Genomic DNA, 24,334 nt, shown 5'->3' with positions numbered 1-24,334 from the left:
AACAGTTCCGCAAGGAATACAGATTGTTAAATAATTGTAATTGTTGTAATTGAATTTTTCATATCATTACTCATTTGTTCAGCACTGTGGGCTGGTGGGACTTTTGCGAATTGTGTACCTTTTTCTCATCTGGTATCTCGGGGTTGACCTCAAGAACAGGGTTTGCAGGAAGATGCAGGCCACCGTTTGGACAAGGATTTCATCCTCAATTAGGGTAAGTCACTCAGTAATTCCAATAAAATTGAAGTTTTCTGGATAAGAACCGACATTGGGCGAGAGTTCGTGGTATTTAATTGTTTAAAAACTTAAACTACAGTTAGCATAGTTCCGTATCCGAAATGCTTGAAATTAGGAGAACAGGCATGTGAAATATATTTTAATTGATTACAATTTCGTATGTTAGACTGTATGACTACCTGTTAATTGGTTTTACGACCAGTTCTATTTTAAGAACATCAATAATATCATTACTTTTAATTATACATTTACTGCTTAAATGTTAATATGCAAATATTTTTATATTAGCCGACATGTGTTCAGCGGCAGATCACCGCAGTCCAGCAAGTTTGCATACAGCAGAGACTTTATTCAGCGGAGTCTCACGAAGCCGACCTCGTCGTTATAGGATCTGGGCCTGGAGGCTACGTCGCTTCCATCAAAGCAGCACAGTTAGGTCTTAAAGTAAGTACAAAATATCAAATTGTGTTTATGTGCGATCAGCTGTTAAATATGTTTTTGTGTTCTAATTTTTCAACAGCCCATCAAAATGAATGATTTAAAGCTTTTGCACAGATAATATTTCATTGTAAGAATGTTTGATTATGGAAACTATTCTCTATACAAAAGCATCTTGAACGTGTGCATTTTGTCGTGCCCGCCGATTAAAAATGGATATTCCAGATATTTTGAATAATATCACGTCTAAATATAGGTGTATAAATGTAATAGTTATAGGTAAAAGGGGGTTATTACCATTAAGAATAGAATGACAAAACCTTTATGAATAAGTACAACAGTGATTTGTTTTGAAGTCGTTGAAGACGTAAGAATGACTTGTTTCAGGAACTCGTCGATTACTAGCGCTATATTTTGGTATTGTCATTACTACATGGTGACTTAAGATGAAAATGTGTTAATATCGAAGGGAGCCATAAGTTGTCTTCTGGAGAGGAAGTTGGATGTTAATGAATTGCATAGTTTGTGGTTACTGAAAAAGGGCTAATGCAGTAGTGAATGTGGAAAAAGGAGAAAGAAAATGTGGAAATAATTGTGTACCCAACGCCAATCAATTTCCAGAGTAGCACAGTTTATCGAGATGACTGAATTCAGGATTTTCTAATTTTTCTATGCAGTTCTACTTAATACCTCGCAAACCTCTGCAAGGGTGTGTGGAGGGGGGTGTTAGGTCACCACCCTTAAAAGGGAACAGCAACATCCAAAACCAATACAAATGCAAACCCATACCCACAGTAGGGCACACATCCATGCAAAAGTCATTTCATTTTACACGTATGCAAAACTTAGGATGCACTAAGAAATTTATCCAATAACATGAAAACTAGAATATGACAAACAAGAAGGCGAAATTCTGCTACCAAATGAACATGCAACGTACAACAGTCTCCTCACAAAGGACACCAGTAGGGAATGTGACCCAACGCTGCATGTAGTGGGAGGGTCACCCTACAGAGAGAGAAACTATGCACCTTGGACTAGTAATGAAAAAAAAGACCTCGCACAGAACTCAAGAAAAGTACTTCACTCGGAAACTTTATTTTGTGAGGAACAAGTAAAACATTTAAAAAATTCACTCAACCTTTAATATGTGATTTCACAATCCTGATACTATTGGTACTGTTTAGTAATAAAATGGTAAAGATCGATAAAAAAATCTTTCATATTATTGATTGATGGCCTTATTTCCCTATGAGTTGTTTTTCTTGCTGTAAATGTACAGTTATCAGATGTTATACTTCTTAAAAAATTAGCACTGCCATGGCACTAGATGCCTCAACAGTAACATTTAATGGAGTCACCTGCTAACATTCATTTCAATGCAACAATTTCAGAGTGTAAAAATCATTCGCCTTGACTGGGATTCGAAACAGGGGGTCTCAATGTCCGGTTGAGTACTTTAACCAGTTAAGCTATCGAGGCGTCCTCTTAAACTCTTTTTCAGATGTATATGCATTTAAAATCAAAGAGTTCTATTTCAGGATGTACCTACTTGGAAAGGAGCTAAAATGTAATTTACATCAGCTTAAGGGAATGTTTAGCTCTTAATTATTATTGTTTTATTGTCGAATCCTTGAGATTGGTCTGCCTTAGTTAAAACAAAATATTCATTGAATATAGCTTACTTATTGATGAAATAATATTTGGACCAGCATCTTAAGCATCATCAGCTGAAAAAGAATTAAATTTATTTTAAGTTATATCAGTTATTCTCATTTTAAGTTATACAGTTTGTTATTATACAGTGATCATTCATTTTTCTTTGAATGGATGGTAGAGGGGATGGAGATGGTGCGGGACTAACGTACTGGCTTCCCACCCAGAGGGCCCGGGTTCAAATTCCGGTGGTGTTGAATATTTTTCAGAGGTATCTCGATCCCTGCTTGAGGTGCTTTGTGGAGGGCACTTTGGGGGAGTACGCCGTCCGTCGGAAGGGATGTTAAGCTGTGGACCCCTTGGCGCCTTTCGTAAAGAGTAGGCTAATGCCGACGCCGGGTTTCTCTCCACCCTTCATCCTTTCCTGTCCATCCCCTATGGTGCAAATGACCTCCGCAGTCGGTCGCCTCACCTAAATACTACTATGGATGGTAGACTATTATCGGAGATACCAGAAATGATCATACTATTTGTAGGTTTCCCAGACTTTGATGTTATGGAATTAAATATCATTGAAGAGTGCTTTTCAATATATGCAATCAATATGGTTAATTCTGAAGAATAAAATGAGTGGAGAACCACTGGGATGCCGTGCTTTGTGAAAAATCTTGTAACATTAAGGAGCATGTAATATAGATCATCTTGGTGGCCCAAAAGCTACCAGCACATTTTAAGAAAATTCACCTTTTTCTAATTCATTGATCTATAAGGCATTGCGGGGTGGTTCTGTTGATAGTTGATTTGTAGTCAAGCCCTGGAGAAGAAAGTCCTGGTGTACACTACATGGCGTAGAAATGAGAATTATTATCTGCAATTATTTTCTGCAGGAAAAATAATAATGGTCTCTTTTGCTTTGGTGTTTGTTTTATTTCCTGAATTTTCTAAATAAAGTCATGATTATTTATTTATTAACCATATTGTCCAGATGAAAAGTAAGCCAAATGTCAACACCAAGAGAACTGACCTCATTGCAGCAGTGCTTGGCAATAAGGTGGCATTATTTAAATACATTTGCAGAAGTTTGAGTAAGTTCCCTAAGCTGCTCTGTCTGAACTTGAATGGGAATGTGGGGAACAAGAATTGCAGTGATGCCAGGTTAATCATGCAAAAAAGATGAGTGCAATTCTGTTTTAGTGGAGGGTATGACTCATTGCAGCACGACAGATGGGGTTGCTTCTTGAGGCAAGACTCCCTCAGTATCACTAAAGAAAAATGCAACACAAGGAAGAAGTAGTTAAAAGATACACCTGTGAGTAGGGTTAATGCGGAGGATGGGGTATAGCTATCACCTTAGGGAGAAGACATAATAGGTATGTTCAAAAAGTAAGGCGACTTTTAAATTTTGAGGGCAACATGCATTCGATTTTTTTTGTTTTGTTTTGTTTTTTATGTTGATACACACATCCCTAACATTTTTTCACATTTCCAACTTTATTGAATATTTAGTTTGTTATTGACAGATTCAAATGTTAGACATGTTTTGGTGTGCTTGGCGATTTTCTGCTATCCAAAAAATGGATCTAAGAATTTGCATCAAATTTTGTGTTTAAAAATTAAATTAAGTGCTTCAAAGCATTTAATTTTAGGTTGACAGTGGCATATGGTGAGACTGGTTTGAGTAAGCAAAATGTGAAGAAGTTATAAAAGTTCTTTCAAGATTGCTGAGAAGATACCAATGCTAAACCTCACTCTGAATGCCCCAGCCTGTCAACAACAGAAGAAAACGTTGAAGCATTGAAGAAAACTGTTTTAAAAAATGGTCGAATCACAATTAAAGAAGTTGTTTAAGATGTTGGTAGATCGGTTGGCTGCTGCCATACATTATTTTTGGATGGTTTGGGCATGAGACGTGTGTTGGCGAAATTCTTTCCGAAACTATTTAATTTTGACCAGAAGAATCGTCCCATGAGCATTGCTCAGAAGCTCTGGAATGATGTCAATGGTGATCCTGATTTGCTTAATAGGATCATGATTGGTAACGAATCATGGGCATATGGTTATGCCGTCGAAACCAAAGCCTAATTGTCTCAATGGAAGAACCCAGGAGAACCAAGATCTAAAAAAGCATGCCAATTTCGATCAAATGTCAAGGTTTTGCTCACTGTTTCTTTGATTACCATGGCTTAGTGCATCAGAAGTTCTTACTACAAGGTCCCACGGTCATTAAGGAGTATTACCTTGAAGTTATGATTTGACCCCCTGTGAATCTTTCCTGTTCCAAAAACTGAAGAGACCTATATAAGGGCAGATATTTGCAGCATTTGAGGAAATTAAGACTGCATTGCTGGAAGAGCTCGAGGCTGTACCAAAAAGTGCTTATCAGAATTGCTTCAAGGATTGGAAAAAGAATTGGCACAAGTGTATTATATCTGGGGGGGATTACTTTGAAGGGGATAACTTGAATATTGATCAATAAAAAATACTTTTTCATAAAAATATAAATTCACCTCATTTTAGTAGCTTCAGGCGTGATGTGGTGGAAGTTGAACATAATGAATAACCGATTGAGGAACTTTTCCACTATCAAGTGGAAAAGTGCTTTGATCAGTTATTCATTCACCTCACTTGTTGAATACACCTTGTGTACGGAAAACCAAAGAGGAGAAGCAGCAATTTCAGAGTCTAAAAATCATTTGAACCTGGATTCCTCAATGTCTGGTGGAGGACATTGAGGACCTCTCGATAGCTGAACTGGCTAAATCACTCGACCGGACATTGACGGATCTGGGTTCGAATCCTGTTCAAGGCGAGTGATTTCTACACTCTGAAATTGTTGCATTGAAAAGCACATTAGCGGATAACTCGGTTAAAAGTTACTATTGTGGCATCTCCCGCAGTTTCTTTGGAATTTGTCAAAGAGGAGATGATGGCAGTTCAATGCCCAAGGTCTTGCCAGGCAGGAGAGTGGTAGGGAATATCGTGCTGACGGTGAACATGGTTCTGGAGAAGAAATCCAAGCTTATCGTGCAGGAACCAATATTCAAGATGCACAGCCAGTCCCCTGTTAATTCTATGTTGGCCCAGATTGTACTACACAGAGGCATGGTTTGTACTCAGTGAGATGATGGCCACTGAGTCTACCATGGTGCTCATAAGGAGGCTTGTGAGTAAAAGGGTCCCAGACATGTAATACAGCTATACCACTGAGGAGTATCCCATGCTTGATGATAGCAGAAGGGAGGCAGCAGTGAAAGTACCGAAGGAGGGTGGCTGCTTCTGTGCGTGGACGGGAGCCTCCTCCTCTTGGATGGCAACAAACCATAAGTCTTTTTGCCAAGTAGTGTTCACGGCTGAAGTGTATGTAAAGAGGACCCAGTTTCCCTGTCTAAGCTACAAGTACTCTGGCATTGACTCGCAATCAGCAGTAAGGTCAATGATTCCAATGTAGGATTGGCACCAAAGTGGATTAGACCTTTTGAAGTAGATTGACCGCTGGGTCACAGTGTCAGAATTCTGAAGACCACTCCTCCAGTTATGTTTCTAACAGCATAGTTGAATCTGGGGAGGCAACCACTGTTCAATATCTGAGTGATAGATTTGGTTGAACCTGATGAATGCCTGAGAATGGCGCAACATAACAAAGATCAGGCATCAAAAAAGAAAAGTAAGGGCACCATTGATTTGGGTGATGTAGGTAACTGATGCAGCCTTGTCAATTTTATAACTCAAATCCAATTTTTTAAATACTTCTTTTATATGTGTCCATATTTGAGTCTGTGTATATTTTATATTGCTCTCGAGGTCATTAAAGATGGTTGTTGTTATCATTTGTGTTTGAAGAATGAAAAAGAGATTTTTTTCTGAAACAGAAAAACTTAGGGTGGTAGAAAGTCATTTTGGTAGTACTTTGTAACAGCTCTACTGCATTATGGTATAAGTTGTATGCCTTTCACTTTTACAATCCAACTTGTAGTTATTTTAGTGACATTTTATGCCCTTACGATTGTGTTCAACTTTTAAGTTTTCTAGATTAACTGGTATTATATAATATCTACTCCCATTTTTCCTGAAGCTAGAAAATTTACCAGAAATATATTTCCAGAATCTTTGGCGCACTACTACTGAATACTTTGTATTTTCCTTTCAGACGGTTTGCGTTGAAAAAAATGCCACACTTGGTGGAACATGCTTAAATGTTGGCTGTATTCCTTCAAAATCTCTCCTAAACAACTCACATTACTACCATATGGCCCATGATGGTGATTTGGCAAAGCGGGGAATTGAAGGTATTTATATTTGATGTATCATGATGATTGAAAACTTTCAATGCATATGTGAAGGAGTGATGCTCTTATGCATCTTTGTATGCATATGTATATCTGTATATGTAACAGATATAAATAAAAATAACATTGGTAAAATGTTAATATAACATAACTATTAATGTGTGTGTGATATCCTGCACCTGCATCTGGCACCAGAGCTTAGGAGCATGTCTTGCATTAAAATGAATATTTCATTATGATTTTAGCTGCCTCTTGTTTGATGTTGTTTTTGGTTTCCGTAGCCAATATGTTAATTAAATAATGATTATTTGCAGTTCAAGGCCTTAATCTTAATCTGGAGAAGATGATGGAAGCGAAAAGTGGTGCGGTGAAAGCCCTTACTGGTGGTATTGCTCACCTATATAAACAGAATAAGGTTAGTTAAACCATGTGTATAATGTATCCATACAAATATATAAAAGGAGTTTGATTTTGTGCCTTTGGGTGCACATATGTTCCTCTTTTACCCACTACTGCATTTATTGGATTGAAAATTTTTAATTATGACATAAGTGGGATGTAGTAAAAAGCTTCATTAAATTTTCATTATATAAAGTGAAGAACAGGTAGCTAGGTTGATATATGTATTCTATTTTATCTTTGTCCTATTTGGATGTTAATTAGTGTGGTTTTGCAGTAAAAGTAGTTGTTACAATACCATGTGACTTTGTTGATATTCTTACTTGTATAAAATTTTCATTCAGGTCATCAAATGTACATAGAAATTTAGTTGAATTATTTATGAGAAGCAAGTTTGCACTTTTCCACAGATTTATTGTAATGCACTATGTACACTAATACAGAAAGTTACAATAAATCTGTGGAAAAGTGCAAATTTGTTTCTCATAATGACAAACTTCCACTACATCTCACCTGAATCTGTTGAATATATTTGAATTCTATTCTCTTCTATTAACATTTTGATTGCCACGTCCATTGCAATTATGCAAATTAGGTGATAGTGAGAATGTACTTGTGAAGGTGAAACGTATGCATTGGTATTTTTTATGTCCTTGTGAATTGAGATATTTAGGTTTTGTGATATGGAATATTCAGCTTTTTTTTAATGATTTTCATTTATGTTTCACTAAAAAGAATGTGGTGTTCTCTGCAGCATCGTAGCTATAGTTGTATCCCACCATTGGCATTGATGTCACAAAGGAACAGAAGAACTTCAGATTGCTAGTCAGCCAAAATGTTAATTACGGATTAGGCCAACAAATTGCCCACCTCTATCCTTTTATCTTCCTTATTATGAGGCATCTGTATGATGAATGAAATGCCACTCATCAAACTTTTTACAGGTGACACTAGTTAGTGGCCATGGGAAAATCACTGGAACTAATGAAGTAACCGCACTTAAAGAGGATGGATCATCTGAAGTTGTCCATACGAAGAATATTTTGATAGCTACTGGATCTGAAGTTACACCTTTTCCTGGTATTGACATAGATGAAGATAAGGTAAGGTGGTGGTTTATTGTATATTTATTGTCGTCTTGATATGTTTAATTAGTTGATATGAAGTTTACTGTGTAGTCTACCATGGTGAAATTCCAGGTCAAGTGTAGAAAGATGTTACAATGTAGTGAAATTCATAGTTTCAATTGGGTAGCATGACATGTATTTCAATGTTTGATTTTTATCATCACATGTGCTGTATGTTGAAATAACTACTAAAATATTGATGGTGAAGGGTGGGGAGGGGGTGCAGAGGTGAGGCAGAAGTTTCTGAGGAGAGCAGTTAGAAAGCAAACATCAGTTAGGGCAGCAGTACAGTTTTATTATTGTGGCAGGAGCAAACATTTTCCATATATGGATTAAAGAGTAACAAAATGCCTTCATCCTCATACTCTGATTCTTCTTCTTATTTTGGTTAACACCTTTATGAATCCAAGCAAAACTCCAATTATACCCATGCTGCATTTTAAAAAATACTTTACATCGTAGTAGAATCAGAGATCAGAGCAACAATCCCTAAGTTCATCTGATTCAGGAGTCTCAGGGGCACATCTGGTTTTGCTCATTTAACTCGAGTAAATGGTGGGCCTATGGAGAAAATTATATTCAGTATATATTTTATTTCTAATTGGCACGATTAAATTAAAAGAGATTTCCAACTCATAATTTTCTTTTTAAATTACTGATGAATGATGGGGATATCTATTATCATTTATAATTTCAAGTAAGATATTAATGCTATAAAACCCAGTCACTCTTTTTCAATAAATATTGCTGTAATAATAATTTTTATTGGTCATAAGAGCCATACTTTCCTTTCTTTCAAGCATTTGGCAACATTCTTCCGAGAAGTACCTTCCATCAACCAGAAGCATCTTTCATCCACTAGCAAAAGAATAAATAGATTTACTATCAAGATTGAACTCAGAAGAATAAGCTAGGTTGTTTTTGAAATGGGTGAAGTGGCTAATAAATTATTTTCTTTGTGCCGTCTTTAGGAACCTCATCTGATGTGTAGTGCAGCACAAAGTTTGACTTTTTTGTTGGAAAATATTCTATAAATCTAAGTTCATTACCTGGTATTCAACCTTGGCATCAAATAAAGTAAAATAATGAGTGAGGCTTTGGCTGTGTGCCTTAACTTAACCATTTAGATTTGTGAACGATTTAGTAGCTATAGGAAGTGCAGTAAAAGTGTGTTCATGCTCTTAGCCTACGCATTAAATTGCTTGACCATGTGATCCAAATCACAGTGTGGCTGATGCACTCCGATTATTCCAGTGTACTAATTTGGATTTTTTTGCATGAAACTAGGTTTTTCCCAATGCTGTATGTTCATTGCTAAATCCTACACCATTTATAATTTTCTTAGCATTTATTGCAAAATGACAATTCTTGATTGTTGGGTATGTCTATTTTTTAAGGCTAAATTCAGACGTAAGAATGGCGGTTGTTAGAAATGGTTTAAGAAATCAATCGTAGCCAATTTCTGTGAGAAGTAAATAAATAGAGATGAACTTAAATTAATGTCAAAATGGCAGAAAAAAACTTTAAAAAATAAGGTATAGCCTTATTAGTCACTATTTGAGACATATTGATTTGGTGAAGATAAATATTGAAGACAAAATTTATGGGAACAATGACAGTGGGAGGCCCTAGCATGTAGCAAAACATGATGATACATAATCAAATGAGCACACCGACATTAATTGGCTAGATGATAAGGGGCCAATTAAAAGGAAATCTTCATACATTAATGGTAATGTGCATGTTTTACTCTTCACATCTTTAATGAAAATTCTTTATTATATAAAGGACAGTTTTCCTTGAGTAATTAATGAAATTATTTTAACATTTTTTTCACCCTTCTTATAGATTCTTCTACTCTATAATTTCTTTCAAATTGTGATCAATATTTCTAACTGATCACTGCGTAGTTCATCCTTTTAATGTTGAAACATGAAGACTACTTATTTTATTCTAGTCAGCCATGTTGATCATGGATAATTAGGATTTCCGCATAACGTGCCATTCCTTCTTGCACCCTTGCCTCCTCCATGCCCGACTTTGCTCATTTCTTAATCTTCCTCCTCTAAGCATGATCCAATAAGTAAACAGTCCTTTTTTACTATGCACATTGCCTAATATATCTTGGGGCAGTATTTTCTAAATGCTATCTTTTCAATAATTTCATGGATTGATGTGTATGTTATATTTCAGGTGGTTTCTTCCACTGGTGCCTTGAGTCTCAAGAGTGTGCCAAAACGGTTAATCGTTATTGGTGCTGGTGTTATTGGCCTTGAATTGGTATGTTATAAGCTTATTTTTTTCTTCTTGGCTATTAGAATATTCAGAGCTAGTGTGTAGAGCACAAATGTATGGAGATTCATCATGAATAAAAATCATTTTGCTTGACCAAACTTTGGGAAGCTTTTAGGCCTAGGAACATGGGATGGTTTTCTGCCCAAATTCTAACAAGTTTTGTAATGCCCATACACTAGTTACATATGAGTGTGTCCTTTATCCTGTTATTGCGCATATACCCTGTATTATTATAAACCTGTTGCCACGTGCTCCTTGTAAACATAGACTGCTTTTTATTGCCACTTTGACCATTAACTGTCAAGAAAAAACAATATTTGTTCAAAATTAGGAGCTGTCTGGGATGATCAGCATCCTAAGTTGGCATCATCCTTGATCCAGCCTTAACTTGGTTTTTGTATAATACTACATTGAGAATATTGGTGCAGGGTGTTGGATAATGTTGAATTGGTTATTGGGTTTTTGTACAAAAAGACAAGGCAATTAAAGGTTTGGTGACATCTATTGACATGTTATCATATGCAGGATAAGATGAATATTTTCTTGCAATCATCATTTTATTGATAGTATAAATTTATTGATGAATTTTTAGTTCAATTTATTGAACAAGAATTAATTATACTTTCCATCAGAGTGTTGATGCATATCAGAGTTTATTATTTTGATTCATTTTCAGGGATCAGTATGGTCCAGACTGGGCAGTGACGTTACCGCAATTGAGTTTTTAGGCTCAATAGGAGGATTGGGAATAGATGGTGAAGTATCTAAGTTGTTTCAGCGAGTCCTTGGTAAACAAGGCCTCAAGTTCAAACTTGGTACTAAAGTCACTGGAGCCAATAGACAAGGAAGTGATGGCCCAATAACTGTGTCAGTTGAAAATGTTAAGGATCCAACCAAAAAAGAGCAGGTTTGTTATCTGTTTAATCCATGGAACAAATTTTGTGGGATGGCTGGTGGCGGATGATGGAAGTGGAATCCTGTCGGGTCTTCTACTGGGTTAGTCTCTCCATTGGTGCTGACGTTTTGAAAGCTGACTCAGTCTTTGACCTCAGGGCTTCTGAGTGCCATTTTGTCAATATTTGTCTGGTATGCATATGTTTTTCCTGGGATCAGGTGTCCTAATTGGTCTGTAAACCAACTTCCATCTTGGCATCACCTGATTGGCAGAGAATTTTCCTGCTTTCTGCTGTGCATTTTAGAATAAGTGTCCAGGTGTAACTAACCTAGGGGAAGGCTGGCTAGCTCTAGTTTAAAAATTTAAAAAAACCTAGAGGTTTAAACACATTAGACTTTCCTACCAATAGGCTTATCAATACCAATAGGAAATTTCCTGTACATTAAAAGAGTTTGTCATTTTCGACTTGCCAGTCTCACGTCAATGCTTTCCCCTCTCTGGGATAGTTGCTCTGTAGTTTGACATATCAGAGGTAATGAGGTTTTTCCCAGATATAATACCTGTTGAATCCCTTGCCCCTTCGCTCCAGATTAACCAAGAGCTCATTCCAATCAGCCTGACTTCGATTAAATTCTATTGATCTCCTACCACTTGGTCTTAAGATGATGGGTATTAAGTTGTAATTAAAGGAAGATTTTCATCACCTGTTTCTCTTTTTGAAAGACCCACAAGTATGTGTATGTCCGCTAACACTAAAATTCACATAATGTTTACCACTTCCTGCTTGAATTATTGCATTCTAAATTTCATATATCGTATTTTACCTGTAAATATATCTTGTCACTTGGCAGTAGTTAACATTCTAAGTTATCAGCTGCTCAAAATTATTAAATGTATATTTGTTGTTGTAAATTGTATTTTCTTAATCCCTAGTCAAAGAGTAGTAATTGGCATGTGTGTAATTAATCATTTATTCTTCAATTGAACAGAATATTTCTGAGAAAATATTTAATCATATATATGTTTTCTCTAATACTTTTTTTGAATTGTGTTTAATAATCATATTTATTATCAGTTGGAGTGTGATGTCCTACTGGTTTGTGTTGGTCGAAGGCCATACACTCAGAACTTAGGATTAGAAGAAATTGGAATTGAACGGGACGAGAAAGGAAGAATCCCTGTTAATTCTCGTTTCCAAACTGTAATTCCTAAGTAAGTAACATTCTTTCTTTTAAAGGATAGCTTTTTACTTGTGGGTTCACTAGTTGAAAATGATTTTGCTTGGTCATTATATTTAATTCACCCATATTTCTGTGCATTTATAGATTGAATATTAAATACTTTACCATTGTTTTATGTAAGTTTATGAATTTTCAGTATATTTGCAATTGGAGATTGCATTCATGGTCCAATGCTTGCTCATAAAGCTGAAGATGAAGGAATAGTTTGTGTTGAAGGAATTGTTGGAGGACCTGTTCATATCGACTATAATTGTGTTCCGTCTGTTATCTACACTCATCCAGAAGTAGCCTGGGTTGGACGTTCTGAAGAAGACCTCAAAAATGATGTATGTACATTGTTGAGGGCATAGTATTGATATCGTCTTAATATCGTGTGTTCCCTATCTTACAAGTTTAAGTTAAAGTCAAGCTTGCTGCAGCATAGCTTGGATTAAATTTTCCTATTTTCATTATGAATGGTAACTTATTCATGCCATTATTAAGTTAACTAGAATTCTCTTTGAAAGGGGAAAATTAAGTTAGATGAATTAATTCAGTGATGTTGCAAAGAAATGAAACCGAGGTCATGAATAATTACTAATGCCGAACCACTAAGTCTCTTGCCATTACATCATCAAACAATTCCACAAAGTTACTCTGCTTCGATTCAAGCTCAGCTTAATTGAATTACATCTTTTGTCTGAAGAAAAGTGACAAACTCAAGTCTATATTAATGTAAAGAGGTAGTTTCTCAAGGTTTTTATGATTTATTGATGTAAAAATTTTTGCAATACTGATTTGTTCATTCTGATCATCGTACTGATTTTGATTCTGATCATGACTGATCATCATTTGTAGTGACAGTAGCTCCACTATTGTAATTCCTTTCATGAATTGGTAGGTAATTTCTGTTGGTTTTGGAGGATTGCCTGACAGTTGGGTGTGTTGGATTGAAAAGAGTCCTAGTGCAAAGCCAAAGGATAGTCGATGATGTTACAATTGTTAGGCTGCCTACTTACATGGTTCTGTATGCTCCCAAAAGTCTGTCATTGTGCATGGAAAAGCATTTACTATTGATTTCTATAGAAATCTTTTATTTCAACTTTCTATGTCATTGCCCAGCCAATTCTTTGAAACCGTACAAGATCTTTGAGGGGAAGCTTCATCTCCTTGGCTTATCTCTTGCATTTGCACTGGTAGTATTTTGATGAATTTTTATTCATAAAGACCTTGAAAATTCATAAAGATGGTGACAGTTCTAAAAATAAATGTTTAAAGGAAGTTTAGAATTTTGTGTTTGTACTGTATTTCCCCAAGTTCAATTTTCACATGGTGTCAATAAAACATATTCTGTGCAAGTAAATATGTGTGTGACACAAGATAAGTTTTACTGAAGTTCCCTTCATTTGGAAGATTTATATGAAATTCTTCTCATTACTTGTTGTACTTTTGATTTTCTTCTGTATTTTTAATACTAATGTAACTACTTTTGTAATTACTGAACATCAAATTTTTAAATTAATTTTTAATTTGAATAGGTTTTTAGTGATTCTCTGACTATTGTTATCCTCTTGTAGTACCTTGTTTTTGTATATTAATCTTCAGTTGCCTTATTTGTTCAAGTGCTTTCTATGGTACCTTCATCTTTCAATTTTTTTAAATCAATGAGATAAAGGCATAAACCACTGTAGCATTCCTATTTGATTTATTCTATTTTTTGTTTAGTTTAAAAAGACAAGTATGTTTAATTTCTTTGCTTTTTTTATACTCACTTTTCAAGATCCAGTGGCTGTTTTCTTCATGAAAAAACATCACACTCACTGCTGCATATGATATCCCCAAAAGCACTCACTATATTTTTCATATTTTTGTTGGTCATCATTCCAGCATCATGTATAGTTTCTGGATGATCTCTCTGCCTTCCCTTCTACGTGTAAATCCAAACTGGTTATCTGTAATGGTGTTTTCAACCTTTATCTTAAATTATAAATATGATGTTTAGGTCTGAAAAATGAGCAAGACTGTTCCATAAATACGAAACGAGATAGAGAAATATTTTTGAAGTATTCGTGCATCACTGATTCTTTCTCAGAAGTAGGTTTCAATAGTGACTTATAACAATGTTTATTCATTATTTTGCTCCATTGAATATTACAGATTAGAAAAAGAGTGAAAGTTAAATTTTTTAATGGCAATATATTTGTCATAAACTACTTATATTCAGGCCAATGTAGTATTTTCAATTCTTAAATTGTCAACGTTTAGAATTTGGATTAATTTATGCTTTATTTTCTCTAGGGTGTTGAGTATCGTGTAGGTAAATTCCCATTTGCAGCCAACAGCCGTGCCAAAACCAATAATGAAACAGATGGTTTTGTCAAAGTTCTTGGAGATAAGCTTACTGATAGGATTCTTGGAACTCACATTGTTGGGCCTGGTGCTGGAGAAATGATAAATGAAGCAGTCCTTGCTATGGAATATGGAGGTTCTTGTGAAGATGTTGCCAGAGTTTGTCATGCTCATCCGGTACGTAACTGTTCCTGGTATTGTTATTACAACTCAAAAACTTACAAAAAAATGGTTTAAAATTTCCTTTTTTAGATTACACTTTGATAAATATTTGGTTAAGCTTCTGAATACTATAAATGCATGCATGTTGTCTGTAGTTTATTTTTTTACACACCTAAGAGTAAATCATGGGAAAGTGCTGTATTTTATGGGTAGTTAGACTTTTTTCGATGAATGTTTGTTTTGGCATATTTGTCTTACGTTCAAAAAAATAGCTGTAGGTGATGGTTGGAAAAGCCATTTATAAGTATTGATTGGGGAGACTCAAGACTTCCCTGGTGATAAGTACTGTTTATCAATTTACTAAGTAAGTATTTCAATATTGATGACTACATGCGCAATAATGAAGTGGTTGACCTGCATAAAATTTAGAAAAGCACATTGAACCACAGTAATCATCCAAGGTGTTGGTTTGCCAAGAAAGAAGGTGCTGGTCTCATACTAAGCCCTAGCACCCGTGAAATTCAGAAGCCAGTGAAGAAGAACCGGTTGCTTCCCTAACCTGCCTGCATATTCCCACGTATCTGTAAATTTGTTACAAAATAATGTTTGCCTTGCCTATTGCTTTGAGTTACAAAATATGCTTATATTTTGAGAGTCTAATTACAAAAGATTGGAGTAAGTGTAGTTTACTTATCAGAAAAATTGGGGAAAGGGTTTGGATGTGGAAAATGAGTTGCTGCTAATCTGGAACAATATTTTTCTAATTACTGCCCTATTTATTTGCAGACATGTTCTGAAGCTTTGCGAGAAGCAAATCTGGCTGCATACTTTGGAAAGCCGATCAACTTTTAGAGATTTTTCCACAAGTAAACTCTCTATCCATCTTTGATTTTCTATTTTCCGAAGACTGAAGTCAGACATGGATGTTCAGAGACATGAAAAGCATCAATTGTACCGCAGATACAGGTGAAGGTTATGCTTTTCAAATTTTGTACTGTGTAAATAATGAATTTGGAGCACGCACTCTGCTGCCAAGCCATTCATGTGTATATATTTGTATACATCTATATGGTTTGCAGGTCTGTAATCATGAAAAAAGGCACTTGTTACTGTAGTAAAAATATGTAATGCTATATTTGGAAGGATCTTCTATTAAAAAAAGAATGTTGACCTCATTTCAAGCATTTAAATTATATTTTACTATGTGAAATCCTGGTAGTGATGTTGAAATCATGCCATCTCAGTTTTTAATTTAAATATTTGCACCAGTGTGGAAAATGTAATTTCTATTTTTTATTTCAGGTAGTAGTCCTTAAAAGCTGAAAATAAATGTGTGTTACCTTAAAATTGCTGGTGCTAATAGATATATATTTAATTTATTAATCACAAATTAGCATAAATTAATCCATTTCTGCAAACGAATTGTCATTTTTAGGCATTACATAGATGACAAAAAGATGCCCTTTTCTTCAAAAGTGTCATGTTGTAAGTGATATTTAACAATCCCATGTATTATTTTATACTTCCATGAATGTCCTAATAAAATATCCTGTTTGCTAGTCTGAATTGTGTTAATAACTTAATTGCCCTTCAACTAGGTACAATTTTTGTATTCAGTAATATATGTAATGCCTGGAGTAAGGAAAATGATGTATGGTGAAAACTATTGTTCTATATGCCATGCTAATTACTATGGTGTATTTGATAAATACAATTTTTCTTTGTTCCAGGATATGTGGTTGACAAGTTTAGAACATGTAATACATGTATGAATACAGCACACTGACACACTGCCTAAGGAGTATAATTAATACAGATACATGCATTAAAGATACATGAATTCATCAGCAGAGTAAAATGTATGGCTTACAAGAGATCGGTATAGTTTTTGTTTAAACTGTGGGAAATTAGAGATTCCCCTCAGTTTCCTTGATAGTTAATTAAAGAGTTTCATGCCTAATTATAGTGGTTTCTTAAGGGGCTTAAATTATGAGTGACAATCCTGGTCTCCTTAGGCTCTGGTGTTGTATCTGTGGGAATCACTGAGAGGTAGCATCCGGAAGCCACTTTAGAACATACTTGGTTAATATGGGTTTCCCAGGACTCAACTCAGCACCACTGCAACTGAAGCATATTTTCCGGTATGTTGATGATGAGATATTCAAAGTCTGGCCTCGTGGCAGACATGCCCTCGACCAGCTCCTGCAAATGAATGGCAAACATCCCAACATTGCCTTGATGATGAAGCTGTAAGACAACAACTATCTACCCTTCCTTGGCATTCTGATTCATCGGAAGATGGAGGGAAGACTTAGGTGCTGTGCCTACCGATAGCTGGCCCACACTGACCTGTATTTGATGGTGGGATTCACCATCATCCATACCAATGATGGGCTGTACTATCATCATTGATTCACAGTCAATTCAGGTCAATTGACGACGAGATCAGCTTGTCTCTGGAATTGAAGCACCTCAAGATGACCTTCCATCAGAATGGAAATGGAGAACTTCAGATCTTGCTGGCCCTAAAAAGGTCTTACCCTCTACTCAAGAGTCCCAGCCACATGAGGAATAGGAGAAGCCAATTGATAAAGCCTACTTGCCCTGTATCTCCTTAGATTCCTGCAAAATTTCCAGAATATTGAGTGGAAACAACATTGGGACAGTCCATTCACCACTAGCCAAACTTAAAAATTAACTTGTAAGAGTCAAGGATTCAGTTGGCCTCAAAGAATCCTGTGCAAATGCAGAAGACCTTATGTTGGAGAAATAGGATGCACCATTGGGAGACTGAGGAACATATTCAGCATTTTGGGTTGGGACAACCCAAAAAATCAGGGCTGTTGTGATTGCCTAGTGAAAGAAACAATTGAAATTTGATTCGAGAAGAGGAACTTAAATCTTCTTTGTCAGAATTGGATCAGCAATGCGTAGAAACCCATCTTGAATAGAATATGACAATCACAACAGAAAGGCACATGAAAACTATCTTTTCACACCCACCAATCATGTGGCGCCTGAACTGAAGAATGCCTATAAGGTGGCCAAAAAGGGAGAAACAGTGCTCTTGCCCTGAAGACGGTGCTAGAGTTGTGCATCAAAATGTTGGCCAGAATGAAAGTCAAGGAGAGTAGATGTTTATAACTTGAGATCTGCCTGTTAGAAATGAATAAATCAACTGATTGCAATGCCTAGGATGCTATAGGTGCTAAGTTCATCATTAAAATCCTATGAACCACAGAGCCAATGCTTTTTTAAGATTGTCAAAAATTCCTGTGATATGCTAATTAAGTTCATGGATGACATCATGCATGAACTTCGTAATAATAATATTAGTTGATCTTATTCTAATGAAATCAACCTATGTTTTGAAAAGAACATAAAATTGTTTAAGAATGATAATAAGCTGTTGCACATAATGATCAAAGAACTTGAAAAAACAAAGAAAAGAAGTTGGCCTGTAATTTTGGAAATCATGGGAGTCTATACTCGAGAATTGGGACAGACTTAGCTTACTTTTAAGCTTCCATCATCAAGAAGGCCTAGCAATGGAGTGGATCAACATTAACATCAGCATCTATTGACCAGTTGGAACATGAACATTTCACTCGGGTAACCAATTGAATAATGTGAGTGGATTAGTAGTTTATGTTGTTTGCGCAGTGTCTTAAAAACTAAAATAGTATAAACTTCCATAATTGAAAACACTAACAGTTTCATTTTATTCAACAGAGGACAGAGGGTAATGGATAGTTACATTTTCTGGATTCACAAATAGTCACTAAAAACAAATAACTTTACAATATTCATAGCACCAATTTATAAAAATCTGGTCACATTAGCTGACTCATGCCACCTGATGACCCACATCATCACCAGTTTCAATGTGATGATCCTCATAACATTAAATATCCCACTCTAAATTAAATTTCAAAAGAGGATGATCATTATTGATCATACATTTCAATAAGATGGTTACAAAACTTGGACGAGGTGTAAATTGGAAATGATAAAAGCTATTCATCTGATGTACCACACACCTCAAAGTGTATACGAGTTAAAGATGTAAATTTATAAAATTACCTTTCATGGACAGCAAATGGCATTTATATACATAAATGTACCAACTTTTTATAAAAAGAAGTGGTAAAATTTTGGCAAAATAGATTTATTTCAGATATTGCTACAATGTCTCAAAATTCTTCTAAGTGCATTCATTGAGCATTGACACACTTTTGTAGTGGCTTTTCCACACTGCAAAGGATCCCTGGTTGGTGGATTCCAAAGGTCCTTAAGGGTATGCGTGCAATCTTCTTTGACAGCACTTACGGTCCCATGGTGGTGTTTGTCCTTTGCTGGAGAATTTCACTTTTGGGAATAGGAAATAGTATGCTGGTGCCAAGTCGGGACTGTAAGGCGGTTGGAGAATCGTCGTGATGCCACTGCAGAAGGTCATTGCAGTCACTTGACTGCTTTTGGTCTTCCATCAAGACCTTCGGGGCGAGTTTAGTGGAGATCTTTCGCATCACCAAATTTTCAGTGATAATGTTGTGCAGTCATCTTACATTGTCAATACGATCTGCAATCTTGTGCACACGAAGACTGAAGGTGTTAATTCAGCACTTCATGCACACGTTGTTGTCGGTTCTTGATGTCGACGGCTGTCCAGCGTTGGGCTCATCCTCCACAATTTCTTGGCCTTCTTTGAAGAGTATGTGGCCCTTAAAAACAGCAGTTTGTGACTTGCTTTCATTTTGAAAGAAATATGCCCAAGGTCTCCATACCCGATTTCCCTAGTTGAACCCGAAATTTGATGGTGTACTGCTGTTTTAATATCTTATCTAAATCATCAATAAACATCCTCCAATGTTCATACTGTGAGGACGAAATATATATTTGATATCAAAATTATTTCTCAAGAATGCATATTCTTTACACCCATTTGAAATTGTCTGTAAGCAAAGGGTAAAATGTATGTGGATCTATTAAGTCAATTTGTCTCCTCAATCAGTTCATTGCACAATTTTTTCTGAGAAAATGTTGCTGCCTGATATGTAGTAGCTCAAGTAAATGTGATTCAGTGGTAACTTTCCCTGAATTTTGAGCCAGATGAATTCCACGGCAACATTTTTTGCCACTTAGAGTTACTTAAGTTAGGAATATGTATCTGTATTCTCATACCATAACAAATGTAATTTTTAAGTATTATGTCAGTAATTTAGTACTGTTGGATGTCCACTCTGATCTCTTATCATTGAAAACATTCCCTGATGCACATATTATACCATTACTCATCTTGAACCACTAACCAACCAGAATTAGACTTAAAGTTATTTCAAATCTCTTAACCTAAATGTCAGTCTTGTCTTTGGCAAGGAGCTGAAATTACAACATTCTTTCTGTTAAAACTAGGTAATTAGCTACATGTTCAAATTCTCATCTTTACCATGATGCATACTGTTTACATACTTTTGTATTAGATCAAACTTGCTTTTATTAAGCTAAGTTGTTAATTTTCATTAAGGTTGACAATATTGAATTTGGTTTTCCAAAACCTGTCCCGTCAGTTTTGGTTCCATCTTCTATATAACCCTCCACTTATATTTGTATAGAAGCTGAATTTTCACTTCAAGTTGTTGTTGAATTATTTTCTGCAATTTGTTGACAAGGAGCAAATTTACAATGAAAAATGACCCAGAAATGAAGGCATTACTAGCAGTTGAAGATCCTAAAATTTATTTCTTGCAGCTTAAGAGACTCAGTGGCCCTCTCTCCATGAGGGCAGGACACATGTAATTAGTTTGGTGGTGCATTTAATAGGGAGTCACTGCTCTGCTAATGTTCCACTTCAGTAGAAGTAAAGGGGTAGGGAGAAGTGAAGTAGCAAGATATATCCTCACTGGTGTGTTATTGGAAAATCTCGATAAAAATTTGGAAGAAGGCTTTGTCCCAAAAACTAGTAAGTAAAAATTCAGCCTAAAATATGCTTTCGTGTAATATTAAGAATTTTGCTCGGATTTACTAACTGGGGAGCACAAAAATCACACACAAATGCGGAAAACTATAGTGCCTAGAATAATGGAATGACTACATTTCATGATAACTGGTATCTTGTGTTATACTGTTTTCATTCTAAGTGGTTTCCACTATTGTTCACAATTCTGTACCACATAACAGCAAGAACCATATTCCACTGGTCAATGCATTTTAACTCATGAAACTGAACTTCTCTGAAGTATTCCTCTGTTTACTCCTGCAATTCTCCATCCATAGCATGCAAAATTAATTTTAGTATAAACGGAATGGGATATCAACATTCAATTCTATGTGGATTATTGTAAAAATAATGTTAGCCGAGATCAAAAGGCCGACATTGCAGTTTTAGGAAAGTATTTAAAAACATTGATGTGAAATTAAGATATCTATAGTCTGCACTTAATAGATATTGAGAGCAATCTTCTAGCATGGTACACCTTGGAGTTCCCCTCTAGTTTTATTAAATTGCTTGTTTATAAAAACCTTGTTCTCTCTTCAGATGGTACTTTTCCCAAATTTAAGACACTGTAAGATAAAGGAAGGAAAAGTGTGGGGTACGAGGATGAAATTTGAGAAAAATAATGTAATTGGTTCCATAATACCCAAGTTAAAATGACAGAGAAAATGGATAGTGAATGACGGAAAAGACATTGGTTGATTTAACAATGATTAGATCAGAATGAGGAATACATCTCATAGGGATAGAATATTTAGTTAAGAATATGATATTGCTATTTACAACGATACAGGATGACGAATGTGGAGAAACACTCTTGATATGGCAAGACTTAGGAAAAGCATGCTTATTTAACAGTCCAAACTCAACCAAATATAGTCTCCAAATAGCCTTAACTGCTTTGCTAATCAAGTTTCCTTCCCTGCCAAACGCTTGAGGGTTCAAGCACACATATGCTACCTAAAACAAATGTTTGCACCCAGCTCCTTGCAATTGTTGCTTAACGAATATAAGATACACTAATGTACTTTTCGTCGAGGAAATAAAAACTAAATCCTTTGCAATTTTTCTACATACATTTAAAATAGGAAACCAATAAAGTTTAGGGGCTAGGAGTAATGCACCTTATGAAATCCTCTTATTTGGTACACGAAATCGGGAATAATAAAAACGAATTAAAGGTCAATGATATATATATATTTACATAATTTCCAAAAGTATAAATCGGATGGACAACACTATAAAAGAAATAAAAATATAAAAATGAACCCTATAAATTGTTACACAATTAGTGATAGATAATTTAATAATTTAAACGGTGTGTTTTTCATCTGACATACAGGTGGCAGCCATTCTTTCAATATCATCTAAACTTAGAGCAGCCAGAGAGCGATCAAATTCCTGAAAAGAGAAATAATAGGTAGAACGGTGATCCTAAGTTTAATTAACCAGCAATTAAAATATGGTTCACGAGACTCATTAATCAAAATTGTACATCCTAACATACCGTCATAAATTCAAGTAACACTCTTTTTGAGTCAGCTTCGTTATAATATTTCCTGAGAAATGCAGTCACTGCTTCTTGTAGACTCGTAACTGGTATAACTGGAGGGACTTCCTTTGATACGACTGGATTCATTTCATCCACTTTTTTAACTACAAGGTTCATTTTGGCACCGTCTTTTATTGAATACTCTTTCAGTGTATTTCCATCTACGAGGAATAAAATGATTACCAAAATGATATTTAAGTTCAAAAAAATGGTACCATGCAATGGCACCTACCTGATAATGGTTTCCCCATATAGAGAAGTTTCTGATTTCCTGGAGGCACTTTAAGCTCCTTTTCTACCATTTTCTTGAAATCAAGAACATTTGTTTCCTCTGTGACCTAAAACATTTTTTTCATAGTTATCTGTATTCAAATGAATACTAGCACGTTTGTCACTGAAGAAATTAACTCACCTCAAGGGTACATTCCTGACCTTGCAGAACTTTCACATTAATTTTCATAACTATAAGTTTAAATGAACTATATATTAATAACAAATTGTTTTGCGGATAGATATACTATACGAGGAATGGACTGATTTCATTGCGGTGCGTCTCTGTTGACTACGATTTCGCGATACTACGATATATCGAAAGTTTCTATGGAGGTAAACGTGAATCAGTTTGGAGAGGTATTCCATATCTTATATTAGGTTTGCAATAAAAAGCTTACACTCCATCTTTTTCTTCAGGTAAAAAGGAGAATTGGATGCATTTGGTATACTTATTAAATATTTCAAAAATCCTAAAATAATGAGCTAATACCTTTGTCTTCACATTAATACAGAAATGGACTTGTGCGAACAAGGAGCACACCAAGGCAGTCTAAGGCAATGAAATAAATAATATCACTATATCAAACAGCTAGAGTGGTTAAATTAAAAATATTTACATGTGCTCTTTCAGTGACAATCAGCCAAACTAATAATCAAGGATGGCTCCACGTTGGGGTCGGAGTTGTATCGTCAACGACGATCATCTGTACTATGGCTTGACAAAGCATTGCTTAAATTAACGCGGCTCCGAAGGGAATTTTAGCTTTAATGACCTCAGTAATACATGTGACAGTTTGAAAGCATATGTAGTATGCTGTTAATGGACATCATGTACCTTCCATAGGGAACTTAAGAAATTTTGTTGGATTATCGCTACAAACAATCTTTTAGTATTATGGTCATTGAATATTTGGATCTACTTTCGCTGAAAATATTCTCAGGGTGGGTGTAATGCTTCATATTCCAATTATTAAGTCAGGAGTCCATTTCATTGGTAGAAGAATACATATTTGCTCCATTGTTTAACTTTCAGTTATATATCTATCCCTAAATTCATCTCTTAAGTGTATTCCATGGGAAAGAAGTTTATTGCAAACATTTACCTTATTAATAACCTATGTTTTGAAATTTTAGTAGAGACATCATCACTAAAAGTGATCGTAAATATATCTTCCCCTTCTCACAGCAAAGAGCGATTCATTGGCTAGTTGGGTTCTACTCATTTGGCCACTTCAGTTTGCCGCAAATTGAGAGGTTTGTGGATTAAGTATATTTATACGGTGGTGAGAATTTTAGAAGTGAAGACTTTAAAGAGGAACAAGAAAAATTTAGGACTGAAAAATACTCCAAATGCATTCCGTAGCTCTGTGGATATGGAAGAAAGGGATGGATCAAGACCGTGAACTATATCAAATTCAATTGGCATGGTTAGATAATATAAGGGGAAGGGAGT

The 24,334-nt window shown here is 35.5% G+C and overlaps 2 protein-coding genes across 2 annotated transcripts; one reads left to right on the top strand and one right to left on the bottom strand.

The window, feature by feature from the left end:
• Positions 1-87: 87 nt before the first annotated feature.
• On the top strand, positions 88-16,630 carry LOC139690165 (dihydrolipoyl dehydrogenase, mitochondrial). Its single transcript, XM_071587436.1, has 11 exons — positions 88-214; positions 526-681; positions 6,479-6,617; positions 6,932-7,032; positions 7,961-8,119; positions 10,337-10,423; positions 11,115-11,345; positions 12,409-12,545; positions 12,711-12,900; positions 14,852-15,079; positions 15,851-16,630. The coding sequence occupies exons 1-11, from the start codon at positions 173-175 to the stop codon at positions 15,914-15,916; spliced, it is 1,536 nt and encodes a 511-aa protein (XP_071443537.1). The 5' UTR covers positions 88-172; the 3' UTR covers positions 15,917-16,630.
• Positions 16,631-22,231: 5,601 nt separating this feature from the next.
• Positions 22,232-23,160, bottom strand: LOC139690638 (ubiquitin-like protein 4A). Its single transcript, XM_071588123.1, has 4 exons — positions 23,021-23,160; positions 22,841-22,946; positions 22,564-22,769; positions 22,232-22,457 (listed from the first exon to the last, which is right to left on the bottom strand). Exons 1-4 carry the CDS (start codon positions 23,066-23,068, stop codon positions 22,368-22,370), a joined length of 450 nt encoding a protein of 149 aa, XP_071444224.1. The 5' UTR covers positions 23,069-23,160; the 3' UTR covers positions 22,232-22,367.
• Between the last annotated feature and the right edge of the window lie 1,174 nt (positions 23,161-24,334).

Source organism: Hetaerina americana, unplaced genomic scaffold, assembly GCF_022747635.1.
Source record: "Hetaerina americana unplaced genomic scaffold, ioHetAmer1.1.p SCAF_3, whole genome shotgun sequence".
In the NCBI taxonomy this organism is placed as follows: Eukaryota; Metazoa; Arthropoda; class Insecta; order Odonata; family Calopterygidae; genus Hetaerina; species Hetaerina americana.
This window is presented reverse-complemented; position numbering and strand designations above follow the sequence as displayed.

Excerpts from the sequence above, each read along its gene's own strand:
- LOC139690165 (XM_071587436.1), top strand. The coding sequence starts at position 173 with ATGCAGGCCACCGTTTGGACAAGGATTTCATCCTCAATTAGG. Across the intron at positions 682-6,478 it reads CAGCACAGTTAGGTCTTAAA|ACGGTTTGCGTTGAAAAAAA; the intron begins GTAAGTACAAAA and ends TTTTCCTTTCAG. Across the intron at positions 8,120-10,336 it reads TTGACATAGATGAAGATAAG|GTGGTTTCTTCCACTGGTGC; the intron begins GTAAGGTGGTGG and ends GTTATATTTCAG.
- LOC139690638 (XM_071588123.1), bottom strand. The coding sequence starts at position 23,068 with ATGAAAATTAATGTGAAAGTTCTGCAAGGTCAGGAATGTACCCTTGAG. Across the intron at positions 22,947-23,020 it reads GTCAGGAATGTACCCTTGAG|GTCACAGAGGAAACAAATGT; the intron begins GTGAGTTAATTT and ends AAAATGTTTTAG. Across the intron at positions 22,458-22,563 it reads TGTTACTTGAATTTATGACG|GAATTTGATCGCTCTCTGGC; the intron begins GTATGTTAGGAT and ends TTCTCTTTTCAG.